The sequence below is a fragment of the Genypterus blacodes genome, unplaced genomic scaffold (genome assembly GCF_046128005.1).
Source record: "Genypterus blacodes isolate CSIRO-AG114 ecotype Tasmania unplaced genomic scaffold, CSIRO-AGI_Gbla_v1 ptg000543l_1, whole genome shotgun sequence".
NCBI lineage: Eukaryota > Metazoa > Chordata > Actinopteri > Ophidiiformes > Ophidiidae > Genypterus > Genypterus blacodes.
In genome coordinates, this window is record NW_027467290.1 from 72,535 (window position 1) to 93,368 (window position 20,834).

General features: G+C 47.6%; 1 protein-coding gene across 1 annotated transcript; it reads left to right on the forward strand.

Annotated features, from left to right (window-relative positions):
• Positions 1 to 462: 462 nt before the first annotated feature.
• On the forward strand, positions 463 to 19,042 carry fndc5a (fibronectin type III domain containing 5a). Its single transcript, XM_076140273.1, has 6 exons — positions 463 to 610; positions 13,370 to 13,485; positions 14,141 to 14,339; positions 17,610 to 17,699; positions 17,802 to 17,935; positions 18,983 to 19,042. The coding sequence occupies exons 1-6, from the start codon at positions 463 to 465 to the stop codon at positions 19,040 to 19,042; spliced, it is 747 nt and encodes a 248-aa protein (XP_075996388.1).
• The last annotated feature ends 1,792 nt before the right edge of the window (positions 19,043 to 20,834 follow it).

Below are 20,834 nucleotides of genomic sequence, written 5' to 3' on the forward strand. Positions count from 1 at the left end.
AAGTCATGCAGCTTTGACACATTACATCTACAAAACACACACACACACACACACACACACACACACACACACACTGCATAATATAAACAAGCTTCCCTGTGTTGTGTTGTGTTGTGTGCTATATGCTGTTATTTCTGCTGACTCCTGCAGTTTTTTGATTGATGAGGGATCATAAATTGGGAAATTGGGTAAAAGGCTGAAAGGAAAAGTTAATAAACAAACAAGGAGTCTGTTAAAGGTGGAGAGGAGAGGAGAGGAGAGGAGAGGAGAGGAGAGGAGGCACATGTGGAGGAATACAGCTTCAACTTCATTATTGTGTATTTTATTTGTTTTATTTTATTATCATTATTATCTATTGATGCTCTGTCAGGCTCTGTGGCTCGTGCGAAGCTGATGTACACACACACACACACACACACACACACACACACAGTCAGGCAGCACGTTCGCTGTGGCTGCAGCATGAGTGGAGCTGAGCGCCTCCTCCAGCAGCAGCAGCAGCAGCAGCAGCAGCAGCAGATCGGGGAGGGTTCAGCACCGCACACGAGCTCCAGCACCAACAGAACCAGAACCAGCTCCTCCAGCTCCATCACCTCCGAGCCCGGCTGCGGTCAGTCATCTGGGTCGCCTTGCTGGCTGCTTGTTTGGTTGCCGGTCGCAGGTCGCTGGTCGCCCCCCGGTGTGGCACGCAGGCGGGGGGGTGTTGCTCAGAGCTCCGGGGCTGTGACTCTGCGTCCCGGGGACCGGCGGCAGACGCGTCGTCGTCCTCCTTCCTGCCACCAGTCGAGACGATACGCATGAAGTGACGCCGATGCCGAGCAGCAGCTCCCCGCGCCGCGCTCAGAGTAAATGGGACCGCACGGCGCCCGGACGGTAGAAAGATGGAGACATTCTTCCTCCTCATCCTCGCCTCCCTCGGCGTCTCTCTGGTCGCAGCGGGTGAGTGGGTTCGTCTGCGATTACGAGACGATTCCGTGTGTTTTTGCACGGCGGTGTGTGCGTGTGTGTGTGCAGACAACAGGCTGGGGGATTGCAGCGGCGTGTATGTGTGTGTGTGAGACTCTGGCGTTTACGTCTGGTTTACGTGGAGCTGCGTGCGGGCTTATAGATACGCGGTGAGACGCTGCGTATCGTCTGTTGTGGTTCTGTGTGTGTGGAAATGTGTGTTTACGGGCGAACAGAGGCATTTCCTCTCTGTCATCTACACACACACGCACACACGGAGGTCTTGATGAGCCACGGTCCGCCTCAGTGGAGGATCTTTTGGGTAAACTGAGGTGTGACTGAAGATGAAACTATAGATAAACTATTTGATCGTGTTTGTGTGTGTGTGTGTGTGTGCTGACCTTTGAATCTCATTTCGGGCAGGTACCATGGACTGCTGCACGCGCACACACACGGTAGTGAGAGAGGCTCATCTTTAATCTGTCCTCCCTTCTGTTCATATCCAATCTGTGGACATCAGAAGCTGCTCTATGAAGGCTCCCTGTAGCTCTAGACGCTCTGCCCCTCCCTGCTGATCACTGCCCAGATATTTAGAGTCCAGTATTTGATTTAAATGAATCAATGGAGCCCTGAGTGTGTGTCCTGAGCTCATCCTGGCAGTCTGGAGTGGACAGAACACACCTTTATTCTGAAGGCCTGCAGTCATAAATCTGGAACAGTCACCGTGACGACCATCCAGTCTGATTTAGGAGGCGGACACAGAGACAGACAATACTTAATACTCAAGCTTGATGTTCTCATGTCCATGTTTGAACAGAGCTTCAGGTTTAGGATGATGTTGTCGTTTCGATGCTGTTCAGTGTGTGAGGCTCTGTTGGTGTGTGAGGCTCTGTTGGTGTGTGAGGCTTTGTTGGTGTGTGAGGCTCTGCATCTGGCTAAATGCTACTCTGCTAAAGGCTTTACTGAGATGCCTCCACCCGGAAGTCCCTTTTATCACATTTTTATTTTGTTCTGTTTATAGTGAATGGTTAAGCTTCTGTTTGAAAGCTCATCACAGACCCTTGGTCCTGGTCCTGGTTCTGGTCCTGGTCCTGGTCCTGGTCCTGGTCCTGGTCCTGGTCCTGGTCCTGGTCCTGGTCCTGGTCCTGGTCCTGGTCCACCCTGGGTTGCGACAGCAGCTGCTGCTGCGTTTCCCGGCAAACGTTTCTCTTCTGAAGCTTCCAGTCAAAACAAACAGGACTCTATTTGGTAAAGTTATAAGGCTCTAAAACCCCACAAACCCATCTTTCTTACACTTTAAACTCTGTGTATTTATGATTTCCTTCTTCTAAATTGATTGTATTTGGATGGCAGTATTTATGATATTGCACTCTTAGCATTATTTGCCGTGGCCTCAGCTCAGCTGCTCTTATCCATTTTACAGCCTCTTCATTTTTCTCTCATCCATTTTGACTGCGAGCCTCAGTAACAGATCCAGTTTGCTAAAAAAAAAAAGAAGCACCAGCCGGCACCGTTGAGCTCCAACGGTCTGGATGGAGTCTAAACAATGTTGAGACAACAAATAACAATGGTATCGTTTAACCTTCTGTCACCACCACAGATACGTGATCAGACTGCTGATCATGTATGACAGGGAGCATGTGTGCCTCTGTGTCACCTGACATGTATGCTGATCTATCTAACACTGCATTTAGAGTCCAACCTATGCACACATGCAGAGTAAACACACACACACACACACACGCACACAGGCACTCCCACTGCTCTCCCCAATAGAGTGCCACAATTCACACTGACACACTCCAGCTTTCGAAATGCACCTCTGGTTCACTCAGCTTCCACCCACTCCTCAACCTTTCCACCGACAATGGATCACTGTGCTGTGCCTCGCCCTTGTAAACTGCAAACACACACACACACACACACACACACACACACACACACACACACATTTTACTCACTCACTCTCTCTTTGTTTCTGTCGCTCTCATAAATTTGTACAATTACATGCAGAGACAAAGGCTCCATCACACAGGAGCACGTGTAAGCGCACACACGCCGTTTCATTAGGCAGGAATTGGCATGAGTGCAATGAAATCTGGAGCTCCTGACTACATTTTCATTACATGAGCCAACGCCACTGACAAAGCAGTGGAGCCGATTAATACAGGCTATTAATAAAGCATTCAGTGTGCAGTAGTGTTTGTCTTCCTACATACAGGAGTCTATCAGTCTAGCATCCTCTATGTTATAAATAACTGGGCATTCCATGAAAGCTTTTCTATGGCCCAGTGCCTACATGTGTCAGATCAGGATATAAAGAAATGGGATGCGGCCAAAGGTCACATTTTGGTTTGGGAGTTGAATTTTCACCAGATCAGAGGCGTCGGTGTTCTATTTCACGTCTTTGCGTTCGGTAAATCAGGCCAGATCGATATCCAGGCACAGAGTTGGCCTGGCAGGAGTGTGTGGGCGCGCGCCATGCCACCATAAACTTACACTCCACTGATGTCTTTACTGTGTGTCCTGTTTATAGTGACTCATAAAGAGGCAGCGGTCCCGGGGAGGAAAGGTAACGCTTCCATTTAAAATGTAAATCGCACTTCCAACACATTTATCTTAATGAGCCCATAAATCCTCTCACAGCCAATCAACCCCCCCCCCCCCCCCCCCCCACACACACACACACACACACACACACCAACCCCCTAATGTTTCTGCCTTTTAAAGAGAAAAGTCGCATCAATTCATCAATCAACAAATTAGTCGGCGATGCAATCGATGGAAAGGCTACAGGCGAGTCTATCTGTGTGACAAATGACCTCAGATAACGGAATAAACTAGAGAGGGGGAGGGGGGGGAGTTGTTATGTTGTAAACAGACATCTACATATATTCAGTCGTCTGCATACACTTATGAACTCAGAAGACTGTGTGTCCATTGCAGTAACCTCTTCCCTGTGCAGAGTGGAGTTCTGGGCCTCAGCTGTGAGACTCAGTTTATAAAAGTTTATTCAATCTATAAAAATCCTCTCAGCTCCCATCAAACAAGAAGCAGCTTTGCATTTGTAATTATGCTGCAGCAGACATCCCACCAGAAAACTTCCCTCAGTGTGTGTGTAGAAAAACCTGACGTGAAAAATGACCCAGGTCTATTCTCTGACAGATGGCTCAGTAAAGAATGTGTCCATAGATCAAGACGCCATGTTGCTTTAATCAATATATCAGCTGATGATGATTCATCAGGTGCAGCAAACGGGTGATGATGACAGAATGCAGGCGGTGGTCCTCCGCTTGATGCCGTCTCTGTCTGGGGCATCAGCAGACTGAGCGCAGGACTCACACACACACGTGAAGTAGACACGGCCCAGTGCAGATTCAATGACATCATCGGCTTCACTCTGCGCGCATCAGAAACAGCAGAACAATAAACGACGCAACATCTCTGCCCCGATTTCATTCAGATGTCTTTTCCCTCTATGACCGGCTGGGATCTGGAGCAGAGTCCTGATTGGAGGACGGAATCATCACTGTTACACTGAACAGGCTCTTTTTGCATCATAATGTGTGTGTGTGTGTGTGTGTGTGATTATCTGTTCATTAGCCCCCTTCTATTCCACTGTGTGCTCTATTCTATCACCTACTGAATGCAGTCGAGCGTACAGTTTTGTTATTATAAGCTGCTTTTCACAGATTCTCTTTAATATGATGATGCAGACTATTATATCATGTGGAGACGTTTTCAGTTTGACCATTAAAATGCTGCAACATATTTCAGAGCTCCATGTTTTTTTAATAGCATAATATGTTGCTGCTGCGTGTAATGATATAGGACTTTTGCCTGGTGCCTTCATTCAGGAGACGTCTTTATCTCCCAGTGTTTGCATTCCCGCCGCACTGCCAGGCAGCTGCTACAGGGAAGTGAAGCATGAAAAGGTTTGAGGTTACAAACACAGAAGCAGCTTCACAGAAATGCATCCGTTTCTTTTTCTTGTTCTGTCTTTAAATCAGCAAAGCGCATAATGTGAGCTGTGTGTTACAAAACACAAGGGAGGAACGAGGAGCAGAATGCAGGCGGTAAGGAGATCATGGTTCTGTTTGCATCAAGGGGCTGGTGTGCTGGTTTGCCTGCTTGTTGGTTGCTGGATGGCTGGTTTGCTGAATATTGAACCAATTTTTCTGCCACACTTGGTGCCAATTCTGATCCAGGGGGTTCAGATCTCCCAAAACACTTTCTCCTGACAGCTGTCATGTAGCTGTTATTATATGTCGGTCTGTCTTCTCTTCTTCTCGCATGGTTGCATTGCTGCCTCACAGCATGAAGGTCCTGGGTTCAAACCCCCTGTGTATAGTTTCTATGTTCTCTTCATCCTCGTAGTCAGGATGGCTCAGATGTAAAGGAACCATGTGGTGTCGTGGCTAACGTCTCCTTCAGCCTTGTGTGTTCTTAACAGGAGCCCTTATAGTTAAAGGAAGTGTGTGTGTGTGTGTGTGTCTGTGTGTGTGTGTGTCTGTGTGTCTGTGTGTGTGTGTGTGTGTGTGTGTGTGTGTCTGTGTGTGTGTGTCTGTGTGTGTGAGTGTGTGTGTGAGTGTGCTAAGAATAAGACATTTTCACTCAGTAGGCTGTACTTTAGTATAGTGTCCCACATGAACATTATTATATGCACACACACACATACTCTTCTTAGTTTGAGCTGTGTGGTGATGTCTCCTCTGGTGAGACACGTGGTGAAGTGTGTCTTCGTCTAATCCAACCTTGGCAGTCCTCAGGAGAAATATGAAGCCATCCGGCACTCATGGTGTCCAATAAGGACATTTGGGCTCGTGGGTGGCAGTCATCCATCTACGCAGAAGAGAATTCCTCAGAGGAGTTTAGGAACGTGGAGGAAGGAAACGGCCAAATCCAATCTTATCTGAGACACAACACCGTGGTTTACATTCAGTTTTGAGCGGTATATAAACATGTGTATGCTGGGCTGTGAGTACGTGAGCTGAGCCTGAATCTACCACAGTTTAGTCCACACAGACGCCGCTGTTGCATTAATGTGATGTGTTCAGCGATGTCAGCTGGGCACTTCTTGACGAAGAGGAGGAGAGACAGGCAGCAGAGGACAGACTGGCAGAATCAATGTGGACACTCAGCCTGTGGGAGGGGAAGAGGGCGATGGCAGCAGACGGACAGCAGAGGCTCTGTGATCTGCTGCAGGTCTGAGCTCAGGATCACACCTGAACGGAGCCCAGCAGGGGGGCAGCAATCAGTGCAACAGAGTGGAGATGAAGAAGGACATTACGCACCAGAGACTGGGCGGTTTGTGTGTGTGTGTGTGTGTGTGTGTGTGTGTGTGTGTGTGTGTGTGTGTGTGTGTGTGTGTGTGTGTGTGTGTGTGTGTGTGTGTGTGTGTGTGTGTGTGTGTGTGTGTGTGTGTTCTGCTTCCTTTCAACAAGTCCTGCTTCCCTCCTCTCGTCCACATCCTCTCCTCTGGTCCTCCTCAGCTGCCCAGCAGAGCGTAGAAACACTATTTTTATGCTGGCCCAGATGGTGTGTTTTACATTGGAGCAGGCTGCAGCAGGGAATACAGCACAGGTGGGCCCGAGGAGATTTACCTGTAGCACCGCCAACACACACAGACACACGCTTGTGTACCTACTGTGTCTGGTTGTCTCCCCTTTCCAAAAGAAGCAGCTGACACGGCAGATATGGAAGAGAAACGCAGCTTTGAAGAGAGGAATGCATTCTGCTGTCAACATAATGCGTGTGTTTTTGTGCCAGTGTGTGTGTGTGTGTGTGTGTGTGTGTATCGCTCCCTCGTGACTGAGCTCTGTGCTTAGCCTAATGGGAATAGGGAGGAGTGTGTGTTTGGGGACCGTCAGTCCCCAGTTAGGGGCTGGTAGTCACACATGCGCCTCTCTTAGGTGAACGTCACAGATGCAAGAGGAGAGAGGAAGAGAGAAGAATGAGAACATGTGTAACAATGTGTGTGTGGTGAGGAGAGAGGGAGAGAGAGAGAGAGCCCGAGGGGAAGAAAGTGAAAGAGTCAAAGATGCGTAACATTCTCTTTCTACCTGTCAACATCACATCCTCTCAGGACGCCGCTGTATGCCTGTATGCGTTACTTTATCAGCTGTGTGCGGACGCCAAGTCAATGGCAAAAGTCCACGGACACACACACATACATATAGAGAGAGAGAGGGAGAGTGTGAATTGAAAGGCAGACAAAGAGAAAGTGTATTATTGGGCGTTAATATCATATTCACAGCTGTGAGCTCCTGTGTGTTGTCGGCCTCATCCCGTAGCTTTTACCGCTCTTTCCGTGCCCGGGGGAGTGTGTGCGTGTGGGGGGGGGATTCATGATTTGAGAGTAGATTGCATTAGCAGTGGGCTTGTCGAATAATCAGCCTCACAACGCTCCTTTGCCTTTTCGAATTAGCTGGCTTGCATTCTCTCTGCACACAATGCCGCATTGATTTTCATACCCTGCCTTTTTGACATTTAATTAGAGAATTTGTGAGCGTGTGTAGGTGTGTGTGTGTGGGGGGGGGGGGGGGGGGGGGGTGTCCATCTGATAGAATGAGAGAGAGTGAGAGAGAGAGATGTTGGATGCCGGCTCTCGCGGGCCAGCGGGGTTGTGAAATTCATTTCCTATGAGTAAATAACTCATTTCTCTGCAAAGGGACGAAAAAGGCCCTCAGGTGTGATTACTAGTGGGCCGAGATGGTGGGCTGCTGTGTAAACACAACGGGCCGCAGAGGAAGAAGAGAGGCCGCTCACACACAGGCACGCATGCAGATAAATACATTCTGTGCCTGTAGAACACACACACGTGCAGACTCCCACCCACACACACGAGCAGTTTATAGCCAGAAGATGTGCAGCTCATCTGAACCACAAATCAGTAAAGAACTAATAAGAGGCTTTGATCGAGACTTTAATTCAAAACTTTGTTGTGGAATGTCTCCACTGCGGTTTGTCTTCTTAGTGGGATCTTAAATGCATCAGGAGCAGCACTTACTGCAGCTTCCTGTCAGGCCTGCACAGCATCTGGACCAACATCTGTGTATTCATAAACCTCAGAGTGCAGAACAGGTGTGGCAACATGATGCCAAGCAGAGGAAGTTCAGATATGCAAAGCTGCTCAACTGTAGTGGAGGAAATAAAACTTTATTCACTTTATTTGCAAATCAGGCTGCTGAACGTGCATAGTTCTTGTTCAACATTGGTCAGCATTAAACCGAACTGAGGCCACAAAATCACACAATTGGGTGTCAGTTTATGTGTCAATCCGATCTTTAATGCTGAAGTTACAGACGTTTCCAGCTCACTAAGGGCTGAACATTCGCCTCTGCCACGGGGCGCCGGCTTTCACACTTGTGGGGAGAGACGTTTTTTTTGGAAAGTGACAACCCCTCAGCGCTACACAGTTTGGGTTATGGGTCTTTACTTCCTGGGACCTGGAAATCCCCTTAATCATTTGTTGATTTTATTGTTGTTGTATGTTTTCTATTCGTAGCAATCATTTATATTTCGGACCCAACAAACCTGCTCAGACTCAGTGCTTATTGACTCGTTAACATTATTCTGATTCGTTTTGTGAGAGCGCCTTGACATCCATCCTCCAGCCTCAAACTGAGCCTTCATCTTGTGAACTCCTCATCAACCTCCATCCCTGCTTGAAGCTAATCGATACAGCGTACAAGCCTGAGTCAGTCCCCTTTCCTTTCTGCACCTTTCCTCCCTTTCCTCCCTGCACCTTTCCTCCTTTTCCCTGCCGTCTCCGTTCTGCGGCCTGATTCCCACTGAAGTGTCAGGTTAGGGCCACTTTTCTCCCACGTGGAAATATACAGTGAGAGATAAAAAGGAAAGAGTGAAGAACAAAGCGAGGGTCCCGCGTGCCATGACAGACGGAGAATAGAGCTGAAAGCAGGAGTGAAGGGACCGGGTGGAGGCTCAGAGAGCTGGCGTGTGAAATAAGCGGCGGGACAAAGAAGCAGAAAGAAGATTTGGCTCAAGTTTTTTTTTAAATTTCTTCCGCCAGTCGCGTGAAAAATAGTGGGAAGGGAGCAGCAGGAGGAGCAACGCTAAAAGAAACGTCCTGTTCTCCGCTTCTCTCCTTGTGATGACATCGCCTGTATCCATTAGAGAACCAGACCATGTGACTCCTTTGCATTATTGCGCTTTAGATAGAACAGAACTTAAATTATTCACCGGCTGCTTTATGTGACGCGATTCAGCCTCGATTCAGCCTCGTCTCATATCTTCTGTGTGTGTGTGAGTGTGTGTGAGTGTGTGTGCCAAGGTCCATTTCATTAGTTCCATATCTTTTGATTAGTTTCTATTTTAACATTATGTTCCAATTTCAGTTTTCAGTGTTTTCTTTGTTATATTTAGTTTTGTATATTATTGAGTGTTAAAGTTATAAACATTGTTCCGTCGTCCTCTACATACACACACACACACACACACGGGCCAAAGCACTCACTGAAGAGGTGACAGGTGAAAAAGAAAAGAAAAGAAAACAGGAAGTCGTTTGAGCTGAGGTGAAATTCTATCTGATTTTATTCAGTTAGTTTCGAAGCATTTGAAACATTTCAGTTATGCTTTCTGTTCTAATTAAGAGTGTGTGTGTGTGTGTGTGTGTGTGTGTGTGTGTGTGTGTGTGTGTGTGTGTGTGTGTGTGTGTCTGTGTGTCTGTGTGTGTGTGTGTCCTAGCTCACATGCAAGGGCAAAGTACAGATCAGCACAAATCCCTTACGGCTCGATCATGGCACATTAACTATGAATGAGGGGAGCGAGCGTCTCTGCCAGCTGTGCCTACGCTACGCTAACCCCTCACACTCACACACTCACCCTCCCACACACACATACTCGCTCTCTCACACACACAAACACACACACAACTGCTCTCTCACACGTTTGCTATCATGCAAGTGAGAAAACAAGTGGCACCGCTTGTAATTCCCCCGGTGCCTCCGTTAGCTTTGGCGCTACACATCTTGGCGTTAATCAACACGTTCTAAATTCTAATCACCGTCCTCCCCTATGCCCCTGGACTCCTGCTCTCTCGCCGTTATGGCTCCTTTAAATGCACGCCGCTTCGCTGTGACTCCCATCTGCTGGTTATTACGCCATCCATACAAAGCCGCTGTTTACTTAGCGTTAGCTGTAAAGTGATTGGAACATAAGTTAGTAGCAACGCGGTGACTCACATGGAGGAGCAGCAGGCGCCTGTGTTTGCCTCTTAAATATCTGCTAATAGTTCAGTATTCAGCTAACAGTCAGTTTGGGGTGCGTTCAAAGACTCCTCGTTAGCGTCACAGTGAGCGGAGCAGCTCAGGGGCCGCGACTTTGAGAGATAAGATGCATGTGAGACACAAGCTGTAATAAGGTGGCACGAGTCGCTAATACCTCCCCCATGGTGAGAGATGGAAGTCAGAGCCTCCCGGTGAGCTTTCATCATCTGGCCGCTGTGGTAGAGAACGCTAAGCTGGCTGTGCAGCCCTGAGCTGAGGCCAAATAGGCTGAAGCCAGACTTCACACGTCTGAGGCCAGTTGCTGGGCGGTTTAGCCAAAGTTTGAGTCATGAAAGCAGAAGAGAAGAAAGGAGGGAAACGCTGCCCACAAGACAGAGAGCACAGCCTTTTCAAGCTAAGCTACAAGGCAAAATGGACGCATGAAATTTGCATTTGACAAGCAAACAGTCATGTATGAGGGATCACACAGACTCACACATTATCCACACACTGAAACACCACAAACTCTCAGCATCCAGTCCAGCAAAAAGCCTGAGGCCCTGAATGAATGAACAGACTCACTCAAGACTAAAGACTACGCTACACTGTTTACACACAGAAACAATGAAAACACCAAAGCCCCTGACCTCAGCAGCTTGGAGTATCTGCTGGATTTATTTTTTGGAATATTTATCTGGTGAAACTGTCCTATTCTGCTTGGTGGCTAGCATCGCAAAGCTAGCTAGCGGGTGCTATTGTAGCTCAGCGCAGAGACAGACAGACAGAAAGACAAGAGAGGAGATGAAGAGGAAGAGGAGGGTCAGGAGGAGGTGAAGAAGGTGATCCTGTCTGATGATGATGCAAATGAAAAGAGAGATAAAAATTCATTTAATAATGCTAAAGTTTATGGGCCAAGATTTACTGTTCAGTGTGTGTGTGTGTGTGTGTGTGTGTGTGTGTGTGTGTGTGTGTGTGTTTGTTTGTAGTGAAACTTAAACTTGCCTCTCTCTTCATAAACACACATGCAGATGCACTAAGTCTGTAATGAAAGATGGAGCTGTCACCCTCCACATGGGGCAGACAACGAGCTGACACTCTGATCTTCACACACACACACACACACACACACCAGGGACATCCGTCATGGCTCAAAGTCACCCTGTCTCACAGTGTGAGGCGGACAGTGTGACACTGCGATGTGAGTTTATGAAGACATCTGCAGGCCGTTTCATTAGAGTCGACTCCGTCGTCACGTTGGTGTCTGAGGCCAAATGTCTTGTCCCTTTGTCCCCCAGGAGAGAGAGAGAGAGAGAGAGAGAGAGAGAGAGAGAGAGAGAGAGAGAGAGAGAGAGATGGGGCGTTTGACTGGAAACAGAGGGACGTGAGGACGGGTAAAGAGATGACTAGACGTTTTTCAGAAAGCTAAGGCGAAAGAAGTCCTTCTTTGAACTTAACTTTGTCCTTTGTCCTTTTTGTCCCGCAATTACTCCTGAATGTGTCTCCTTTTTTATTCATGCTTTTATTTAATCCAGCTGTCCCTGCGAGGTTGCGACCTGATTAAGCAACGACCCCTAAAAAAGCTAAAACTCCCACAGAACGGCCCCAGCTAACTTCAGCTGACATAAGGAAGTATGAGGTTACAACTACAAACCTGAGTGACAGGAAGAGTTATTATCTCGTATCAAACAAAGAGCAGCTGAGCAGGATCAATGTGTGTTAGACTCAAAGCAGCTGATGAGGGTGTAAAGGGTTTGAGGTGCAGCTGTATAGATCAGACACTTCTCAAACGCTCTAAGTAAAAAAGAACGAGGGCGACTCGATCAGAGCGCTGATGCTTTTATAACGTCTGAAACATGAAACGAGTCCGGCGAAGTCGAGCTATGACACCTCTCGCTCTCGCATCTCGCTTCTTTTAATATCTTTGTTTTCTCACAGGGTTCTGAAAAGAGTGTGTGTGTGTGTGTGTGTGTGTGTGTGTGTGTGTGTGTGTGTGTGTGTGTGAACAAAGCAATGGTCTGTGTCAGAGAAAACGTTTCTCCCCAAAGGGCCTGAGGGCCAAACGTTAAGTGTCACAAGCGAGAGAGAGGGGGGGGTGACAGAGAGAGAGAGGGGGGGGGGGGGGGGATAGAGAGAGAGAGATGATTAGCAGAGATAATGAGTTTGATTTGTGACTCTTTTAGTGCCATCAGCCCCCTCTTTCTCTCTCTCTCTCTCTGTGCACCTGCTTACTGTGTGTGTGCGTGTGTGTGTGTGTGTGTGTGTGTGTGTGTGTGTGTGTGTGTGTTCTGTGTTGATGTTCACCTAGTTCACCTCAACACATCTTTCCTTATGCACATTAACATTAACTATAAACTCTTTTTATATTTATGTCTCATCATGTCACATCTTCAGCGCTCAGAGCGTCTTATGCTTGGAAATGTGTGTATTATTGTGTGTGTGTGTGTGTGTGTGTGTGTGTGTGGTTGTATTTGAATTTGTTAGGTGTTAATGAAAACATTTCCATGACACTTTAATGTTCCTTTTTAGTTTCACCAAGTGTAAAATTCTAGCATTTAATGTGTGTGTGTGTGTTTGTGTTTGTGTGTGTGTGTGTGTGTGTGTGTGTGTGTGTGTGTGTGTGTGTGTGTGTGTGTGTCTTTCATGTAATTACAGCTGTTGGTACAGATTCCAAAATCTATAATTATTAACGAATTCACCCTCAACAAGACATGAGGGCACCAAACACACAAACACACACACAAACACACACACACTTAATTACACACTGAAACCATCTCATTATTCAAAAACCATGTAGCCTGTGACCGTAATTAAACCAAAGGTACACTCAGAGAACAGAGCATAATGCCATGCTGAAAACATGCACACATGTTTGCCCCCTAGTGGCCAAAAAGAGACTCATTAGTGCATTCTGTGGTTGTGAGCGTGTGTGTGTGTAGAAGGATTGCTTATTTTACATGACATGTGTTTACTGGTTGGGTACTTGTTACTGTGTGACCTCTGACCCCTGCTCCACATTCAGATCTCACTTTGATCAAACCTTAATTCAGCCAATCATGTCACATCGCAGTGTGATTGTGTCTGCTGAGCCCTGGGCAGTGTTACAGTTTCCCCTCTCTCTCCCTGTGTGTGTGTGTGTGTGTCTCTCTCTCTCTTTCTCTCTCTCTCCCTCTGTGTGTGTGTGTGTGTGTTTGCAGATAGCTTGTCGCCTCCTGTCAATGTGACCATCAGAGCGGTGAAAGCAAACTCTGCTGTGGTGACATGGGACATCCCAGAGGGAGACCCCGTCATCGGCTTTGCCATCACACAGCAGGTGGTCATCACACACACACACACACGCACACACATACACACACACACACACACACACAGAAATGTACAAACCAAACATGCATTTAGAAGCAATGAACTGAATGTATAGTTCATCAGTGTTTGTTCTCTGTCATGTTCGCTCCGCTTCACTGCGTTGATCTTTGCTGTGAGTCAGAGTGCATTATGGGGATTATGGCCGGACCGTCCCGTGCCCAGAGCGGCGCTGTCAGTCTTCGGCTCTCTGACAGCAGTAGAGTCTGACAGCTCTGTGGAGAGAGAGGAAAAGTGATATTATTGAATGCTGTCATACACACACACACACACACACACACACACACACACACACAGTAATCGCATTTTACACTAGACAAGATGCTGCCTCATGATTTTACACACACACACACACACACACACAGCTCGGTGTGACATGATTGAGCAGAACAGTTGCATGGGCAGTGTGTAGTTCAGTTGTTCACAGTGACACTGGTGGTGCTGTGTGTGTGTGTGTGTGTGTGTGTGTGTGTGTGTGTGTGTGTGTTAAAATAGTGCAGCAGCTTTGAGACATTTGAAATTTTAACACATTGAGTCACATAACTCAAGTCAAATAACTTGATGTTTGATTTGGTTGATGTTCTGTGACCTCTGACCTGCCGCAGAAGAAAGATGTGCGCATGCTGCGGTTCATCCAGGAAGTCAACACCACCACGCGCTCCTGTGCATTATGGGACTTGGAGGAGGAGACCGACTACATCGTGCATGTCCAGTCCATCAGCATGTCTGGGACGAGTCCGCTGAGCGAACCGCTGCGCTTCCGAACGCCCAAGGAGGCCGAGACGCAGGCCTCTAAGGGCAAAGGTACACACACACACACACGCACGCTGAGTCATCCAACACATCCACACAAAAAGAGAAAAGCTGCAAATTTCTTCTCTCGCGGCCTTTTGACTGGTTTTGCCTAACGACCGATATAAATCAATAAACACACAAAGCGTGAAATGAAATTTCACAACAGAGCTCCCAAAAGCTCCACACACCCCACACACACACATACACACACACACACACCCGCATGCCAGGAGTAAAATGGCTGACGGGGGGGTTATACTTCACTGTGTATCGACGAGCCTCCATGGGCGTTACCCTGCATGCACCTGGTGCCCCCACACACTGACGCCCAGACCAGCAGAGGCGTTTATCAGGGGCTGGAGGGGAATCAATAGATATTCACACACTCTCTCTCTCTCTCTCACTCTCTCTCTCTCTCTCTCTCTCTCTCTCTCTCTCTCTCTCTCTCTCTCTCTCTCTCTCTCTCTCTCTCTCTCTCTCTCTCTCTCTCTCTCTCTCTCTCTCTCTCTCCCCCCCTCTCTCTCTCTCTCTGTCATATTCCAGCACTCCTTGAGACACATAAACACGTCTAAGCTGCAGTTACGGTGGTGACATGTAAATAGAAAAAGCAATCATGGCTGCAGCTCTGAGCCCGGCAGAGGAAGAGACTCAAGCAAATCAATAACTGAACCGACAAGCAATAAACAAGCGATCCTGTCTGTTGTGTTCATGTGTTTCACTGTTCAAGTGTCTCTCTCTCTCTCTCTCTCTTTCTGTGCAGCAGCCATTTTTTGCAAAACATTTGACCGGAACACAAAGGAACAAAGCCGGAGCCGAGATTCAAACCTTGAATCCTTTAATCCAAACAATGGCTCACTACCAACAGAGCTGCACAGCTTCTGTTCAAATCCTATTATTCATACACTTCTGCAGAGTTTAAAACAGTTATGAACAGTATTTATCTCTCTCTCTCTCTCTCTCTCTCTCTCTCTCTCTCTCTCTCTCTCTTTCTCTTTCTACAGTACATTGTTTACTTGATAAATCTGAAAAAACAGAATCATGACTCCTACTCACACAAACACACCACTGTGTCACCTCCTGTAAATACACACAAATAAAGTGGGAGACAAATGTGTTTTTATGGAGAAAGGTTGTTCACTTTTAGGTGAATGATCTTGGACTGAAAGCGACAACAGGAGGCGAAACACCTTCAAATTAACGAGTCACCTGCGCCGCCGCAGAGAGAGAGGGACTGCTCTCTCCTAACGAGCTCGCAGAGGAAACACTGAGACGCCTTAACAGCCTGAGGGGGGAAAAAGAGAGGAAGAGATGGTGAGGGGAGAGAGGGGGGGTGTGAGAGATGGCAAGAGTGAGGGGGTGAGGGAGAGAGAGAATGTGAGAGGGGAGATAGAGAGAGAGACAGAGAGGGCGAGCGAGCGAGCCTCACTGTGAGTTGTCTCCTCCGCGTTCTTCTCAAACATCTGTGTTTCCTCATTTGTTTCTCTGCTCAACAACATCAAACGTGTTTCTGTCTCATTTGTGCCGCCCGCTGGAGTGTGTCTGCTCATTAACTCACACATCGTCCACAGTCCCCCGACACATGAACAGATGTTTGTGAAATCAAAACATTTTGTAAATCAGCAAAAGGAAAACTCATCCTTACATTTCATCATCCGGAATTCTGATTCATCTGTCAGGACAACATGAAGACTTCAGCTCCTGATTATAAAATCTGTAGAATCTGTCTCTGTCTCTGTATTATCTCTGTACAATTTATTTTCTAGTCTAAATTTGTCAAACTGTAGGATCCGGTTTGGAAACACTAAACTTTAAAGGTTCTTCTCTGGATGGAGCTCAACCTGGTTCATACATTTACCAACAGGGATGAAAACACATCAGGCCAGATGTTCACCTCTCATCCCTCCTCATATCTGACAAACCAGCAGGAAAACCCTCAAAGACACAGAACGTGGACTTCTTCTTCTGCTGCCACATGGAGACTCAGGCCAGCAGAACCAAACGGCATCTGCAGCTCTGCAAACTCCCCTGAGGATGAAGAAGGAATAAGTTGAATGTATGGAATGGTTTGACCATTGAAGTAGAAACACGAAAGGGACAATCCCAGACTGAGCGAGCCGGCGTGGACGTCACAGGCTTGAGATGTTTGATCCTCTGAAGAAACTGAGGACAAATATTGGATTCGACACCCAGACTTGCAAGTTTAAGAAATCATCTTTAAGATTCTGGGATCTGCTGCAGGATCCAGATCAACCCTGCGTTCCTCCACCCTGAGCCACACTTCCTCCTCCCACTGAGCTTCATCAAAATCTGTCAGCAAATGACAGTCACAGATCAGTTTCTTTAGCGCTTTGGCTTCTTCATAAATAATGTAAACATCAGTTTTTGAAAGCAACAAAACAGCAAAACAAGGCGTCTTCTTCTTCTTCATCTCATTGACTTTTCCGTCTGCTGCTGAATTGTTAAATTGGAGGGTTTTGTAATTCATAGCAGCTGAGCCTGGAGTGGCCCGTGTACATCATAGGCGTTCCAGACGAGCGCTTGGCCCTGGTGAGGCCGGTCACAGTGTCAGGCGCCCCGGGCTGCTGTGCTTTGATTAGTTAATACTGGCCAACAGAGGCCAATCGATCCAGCAGAATTGCTTGTTGCTGAAAGCTGCTGGAGCGTGTGGTTCCTGCCACGCTGGGTCCTCCAAATGTCACCCACTGCGTGTAATGAAAGGAGAGGAGCGCTCGCCACCCCGCCATGAACTTTCCACAGCCGCAGTCATTGACTTCTGCTTCACACAAGAACGAGCTGCGTGGAATTGTTGCTTCGTTTGATAGCAAAACATTCTGTGAAAAGCGACAGGCAGAAGGAACAGCAAACAGTCAACAGTCCGCTCTGAACGCTGGTCGCTGGTTCCTCACGTCTGCTGGAGAAGTAAAGGCTGAGATTTGACTGTTAGACTGAGTGAACAAGTGACACAGAGGGAATGGCAGGTGGAGTAACAAGATGGCCGACCTGCTGACACTGTGCATCACAGACCAGCTGGAAGAGCTGAAAGAAGAAATCTGCTCAGTTTATTCACTGCAGCGTATTCACAGTGTTTCCCTTCAGAATGGAGTGAAGTAAAGGCAGGAGGTCAGCGAGCGCAGTAAACACCGGACTCATGAAGGAGTATCTTCCTCCTTCATCTCCCTGGTTCCAGTGAATCTTCAGCTCTACACCTGCTCTTCATGTAGCTCCCTCTCCATGATGGTTGACTCCCTCGCCCTAACAATGTGTTTGTGTCTTTCCCAGACGAGGTGACGATGGAGGAAGTGGGTCAGACCACCCAGCTGAGGGCGGGGGAGCTCATCATCATTGTGGTGGTGCTCATTATGTGGGCAGGTGAGGACTGAAACCTGACCGTGACCTCTCGTGTTTAGAGTCCGCTGTTGTTTGCATGCTTGCGTTGATCTGAAATACGGTCCCGTCCCGTCTCTCCTCCAGGTGTGATCGCGCTGTTCTGCCGCCAGTATGACATCATCAAAGACAACGAGCCCAACAACAACAAGGACAAAGCCAAAAACTCCTCAGAGTGCAGCACTCCTGAACACCCGACAGGGGGGCTGTTGCGCAGTAAGGTATAACCCACCCTCCTCCCCCCCCCCGGGTGCCTCCCCCCCCCAGCGGCGCCGGGCAGGTGAATGGTCCCGGCCACTTCTAGACTCTTTCCACTGACACCTCATACACACTCACAGGGGCACGTTTACTAAACCCAGCGGGGGACAGAGATTTTGCTGCGTTCTTTCCATTTTGCACAACACACATGATGTAAAGTAGCTGAGCTGCAGCTCAGGTGAGGCTAATGAGGATCAGCTGCTGCACGCTTCAAACACACAACCACTCATGTGAGAGAGGCAACAGACAGATCAACAAAGAAAGACTCCCTGGAATTAATAAAGATCAATTTAGGTCATTCTGAGAAGCTGTAAATCAATTAAAGCTCTTTGTGTAATAAGCTCATGATTGCTGCTTTCTCATAAAGGAACCGCTGGGATGTTAATGACTGAGGGGGAGTTAAAAATATATTTTTAATTTCATGCTATATTGCACTAAGGACCTGTGTTATCTGATGTCTCTCTGCCTCTCTCTCTCTCTCTCTCTCTCTCTCTCTCTCTCTCTGCATGATCAAACTGTCCTCATTAAGGCTGCACACTTTAAACCTGCTTATCTTATCCTATATATATATACATATATATATATAGTATATATATATATAAGAATATATAAAGGTTATATAGCTCATAGAAAAACCTGACAATACAGAAAATACATCAGTCAGCCAAACACTATGACACATGTCTGATATTTGAGTCATTTGAGTCTAAATCCTGTTTCAGTTCCTCAGTAAATTTGCCCCAACGTTTCATCTGAACGACGTCATGCAGCTGAAACCAGACACCATTTTATTCATGACTGCAAAAAACAACATCTAACATCAAATCTGTCCAGATGATGGTTAGGAATCGTCTCTGAGCACCGCAGCATGTTGGTTTGCTCAGAGCCATAAAACCTAGAAAGGCTTCATCAATAAACCATCCAGAGTCTGAAGCATCCTCACGCTGGCTGAGGAACACCAGCTTTCTCCTCCTCTTCCTCATACCTGTCATCTCTCTCATCTCTTCCAGTTCCCCAAGAATAACAACAACAACAACCGGATGCCATCTGTCAACATCATTGAGGTGTGACTGCCAGGACGTCTTCTCTCGATTTAAACGCCTTTGTGTCCTCACACACACACACGCCGGCCCCTTTTGAGCCCATCTGCTTGTCTGGATGTGGCCGGGACTCTGGGGCCCCTCGCCGGCTCCTACACTCCTTCTGCGCCGGGCTTGGCACCGACACAAAATTGCAGGACTCCAGGGGCCGAGCGTCGCCTTGGCCGGCGAGGGCCCGGGAGCAGAGTTGTCGGTGGAGAGACTGCGTCGAAGGTTCCACCGCGCTCGATAACGACTGTGCCAGGGGGCGGCGGAGGTTAGGGCCAAAATGGCTTCGGCTACTGAGAGACAACAGATAAAACCACCCCAGGGACCAAAGCCGATAAACAAAGCCAGAGCCCCATTCTTCCTCTGTCGCTCTTCATCACCTCGCCGTGTGTTATCAGTGAACACGAACCCCGGCCGCGTCCCATTTGTGAGCTGATGTGGCACCGAACACCGACATCCATCTGCTTTGTGGAAATCAGCAGCGCCCATCCTCAGTGTAATCCCCACCCAGACCTTATCTTCCTCACAGCCTCCTCTTCCTCATCACTGTATCTATTCACCAAAGCAGTCCTGTTGTTGTTTTGGTGCTTTTTTTCTTCTTTCTTTATTTGATTTCTCCCCTTTGCGACCCTGTGGGAGACGTTTTCGCTGTGCGAGCTCGTTTTCCTCCCTCAGGAAATCCAGACTCCACCCGGCTCATTTAGGAGCCATCTCACATCCAAGCAGCTTTAAAAAAATATGATGAAAATAAGATCTCCATCATCCAAACCTGCCAGGAAACGGCAGACCTCGGTCATTCTCACAGAGGATCTATGGGGAAGTGTTTCTGCTGTACAGGTTCTGACTCTTCATTCTTTCATGAATTTATTAGTACAGATTGCTGAATTGTTACATTCCACACCCGAGATGAGCCCTTTATTATTTCCTTGTGTCTTTCTCCTTGAGGGTGATGAGATTAAAAACATGTTGAGGACAACGTGGAGCCGCCAGAGAGAATCTTCAGCTAATTAATGGAGTCTAAGTGTCTGAGGGGAGGTGGACTTTCCTCTGAGGAGAGACTAAGGAGATCCCTGATGTCAGCAATAACAGCCCTCAGTGAGGCGAGAAGGCGACGGCTCCACGCGGACAAAACTGAAGTTAGCTGACACCCTGAAGGCTCTCCCTCCAAAAACTCCCAGCATGCAACATTCAGGCATGCGATGCAGGGCAAAATGAGAGGAAATGAGCGGCGGAAAGGCAATGTGGGGGATTCTTCTTCTCTTTCTTTCCTGAACTTTCTTGAGAAAAGTCTGAGGTTTCTCTCGTTTCAACAAAGTTTTCCTGGGCCCAAACTTCAACCCTCAGACTTCTTCTCCCTCCTCCCGGCGTCTTCAACAGACGTCACCCAGACAGAAGGGCTTCTATCTAGACTTTACTTTCTTCAATTCCAAGTCAGCGTTTGTGCTGAGACTCCATGTGACAGAGGCAGAAGAGAAGCAAAGGGATCACCTGTCACCGTGCGCTGGAAAACTTTGACTCAAAGGGACGGAGAAGAGCAAAAAGCTGACTGACTGTTGTGGGCATGCGCAGTTGATTTAGAAGGTACAGCGTGTATCTGAGGGCTGATCTCAACTCAGTAGTACTGCCTTAAATAATTCTATGTATTGTGTTTTTATTTATTGAGGTGGAGCGTTGAAGCTTCTCACCTGTTTGTCACATTCTCTCCCGTTCACCTTCTAATGTGGCGTAGGATTGATGGAATGCCGACCTGCAGACAGCTGAGGAACGTCTCCAC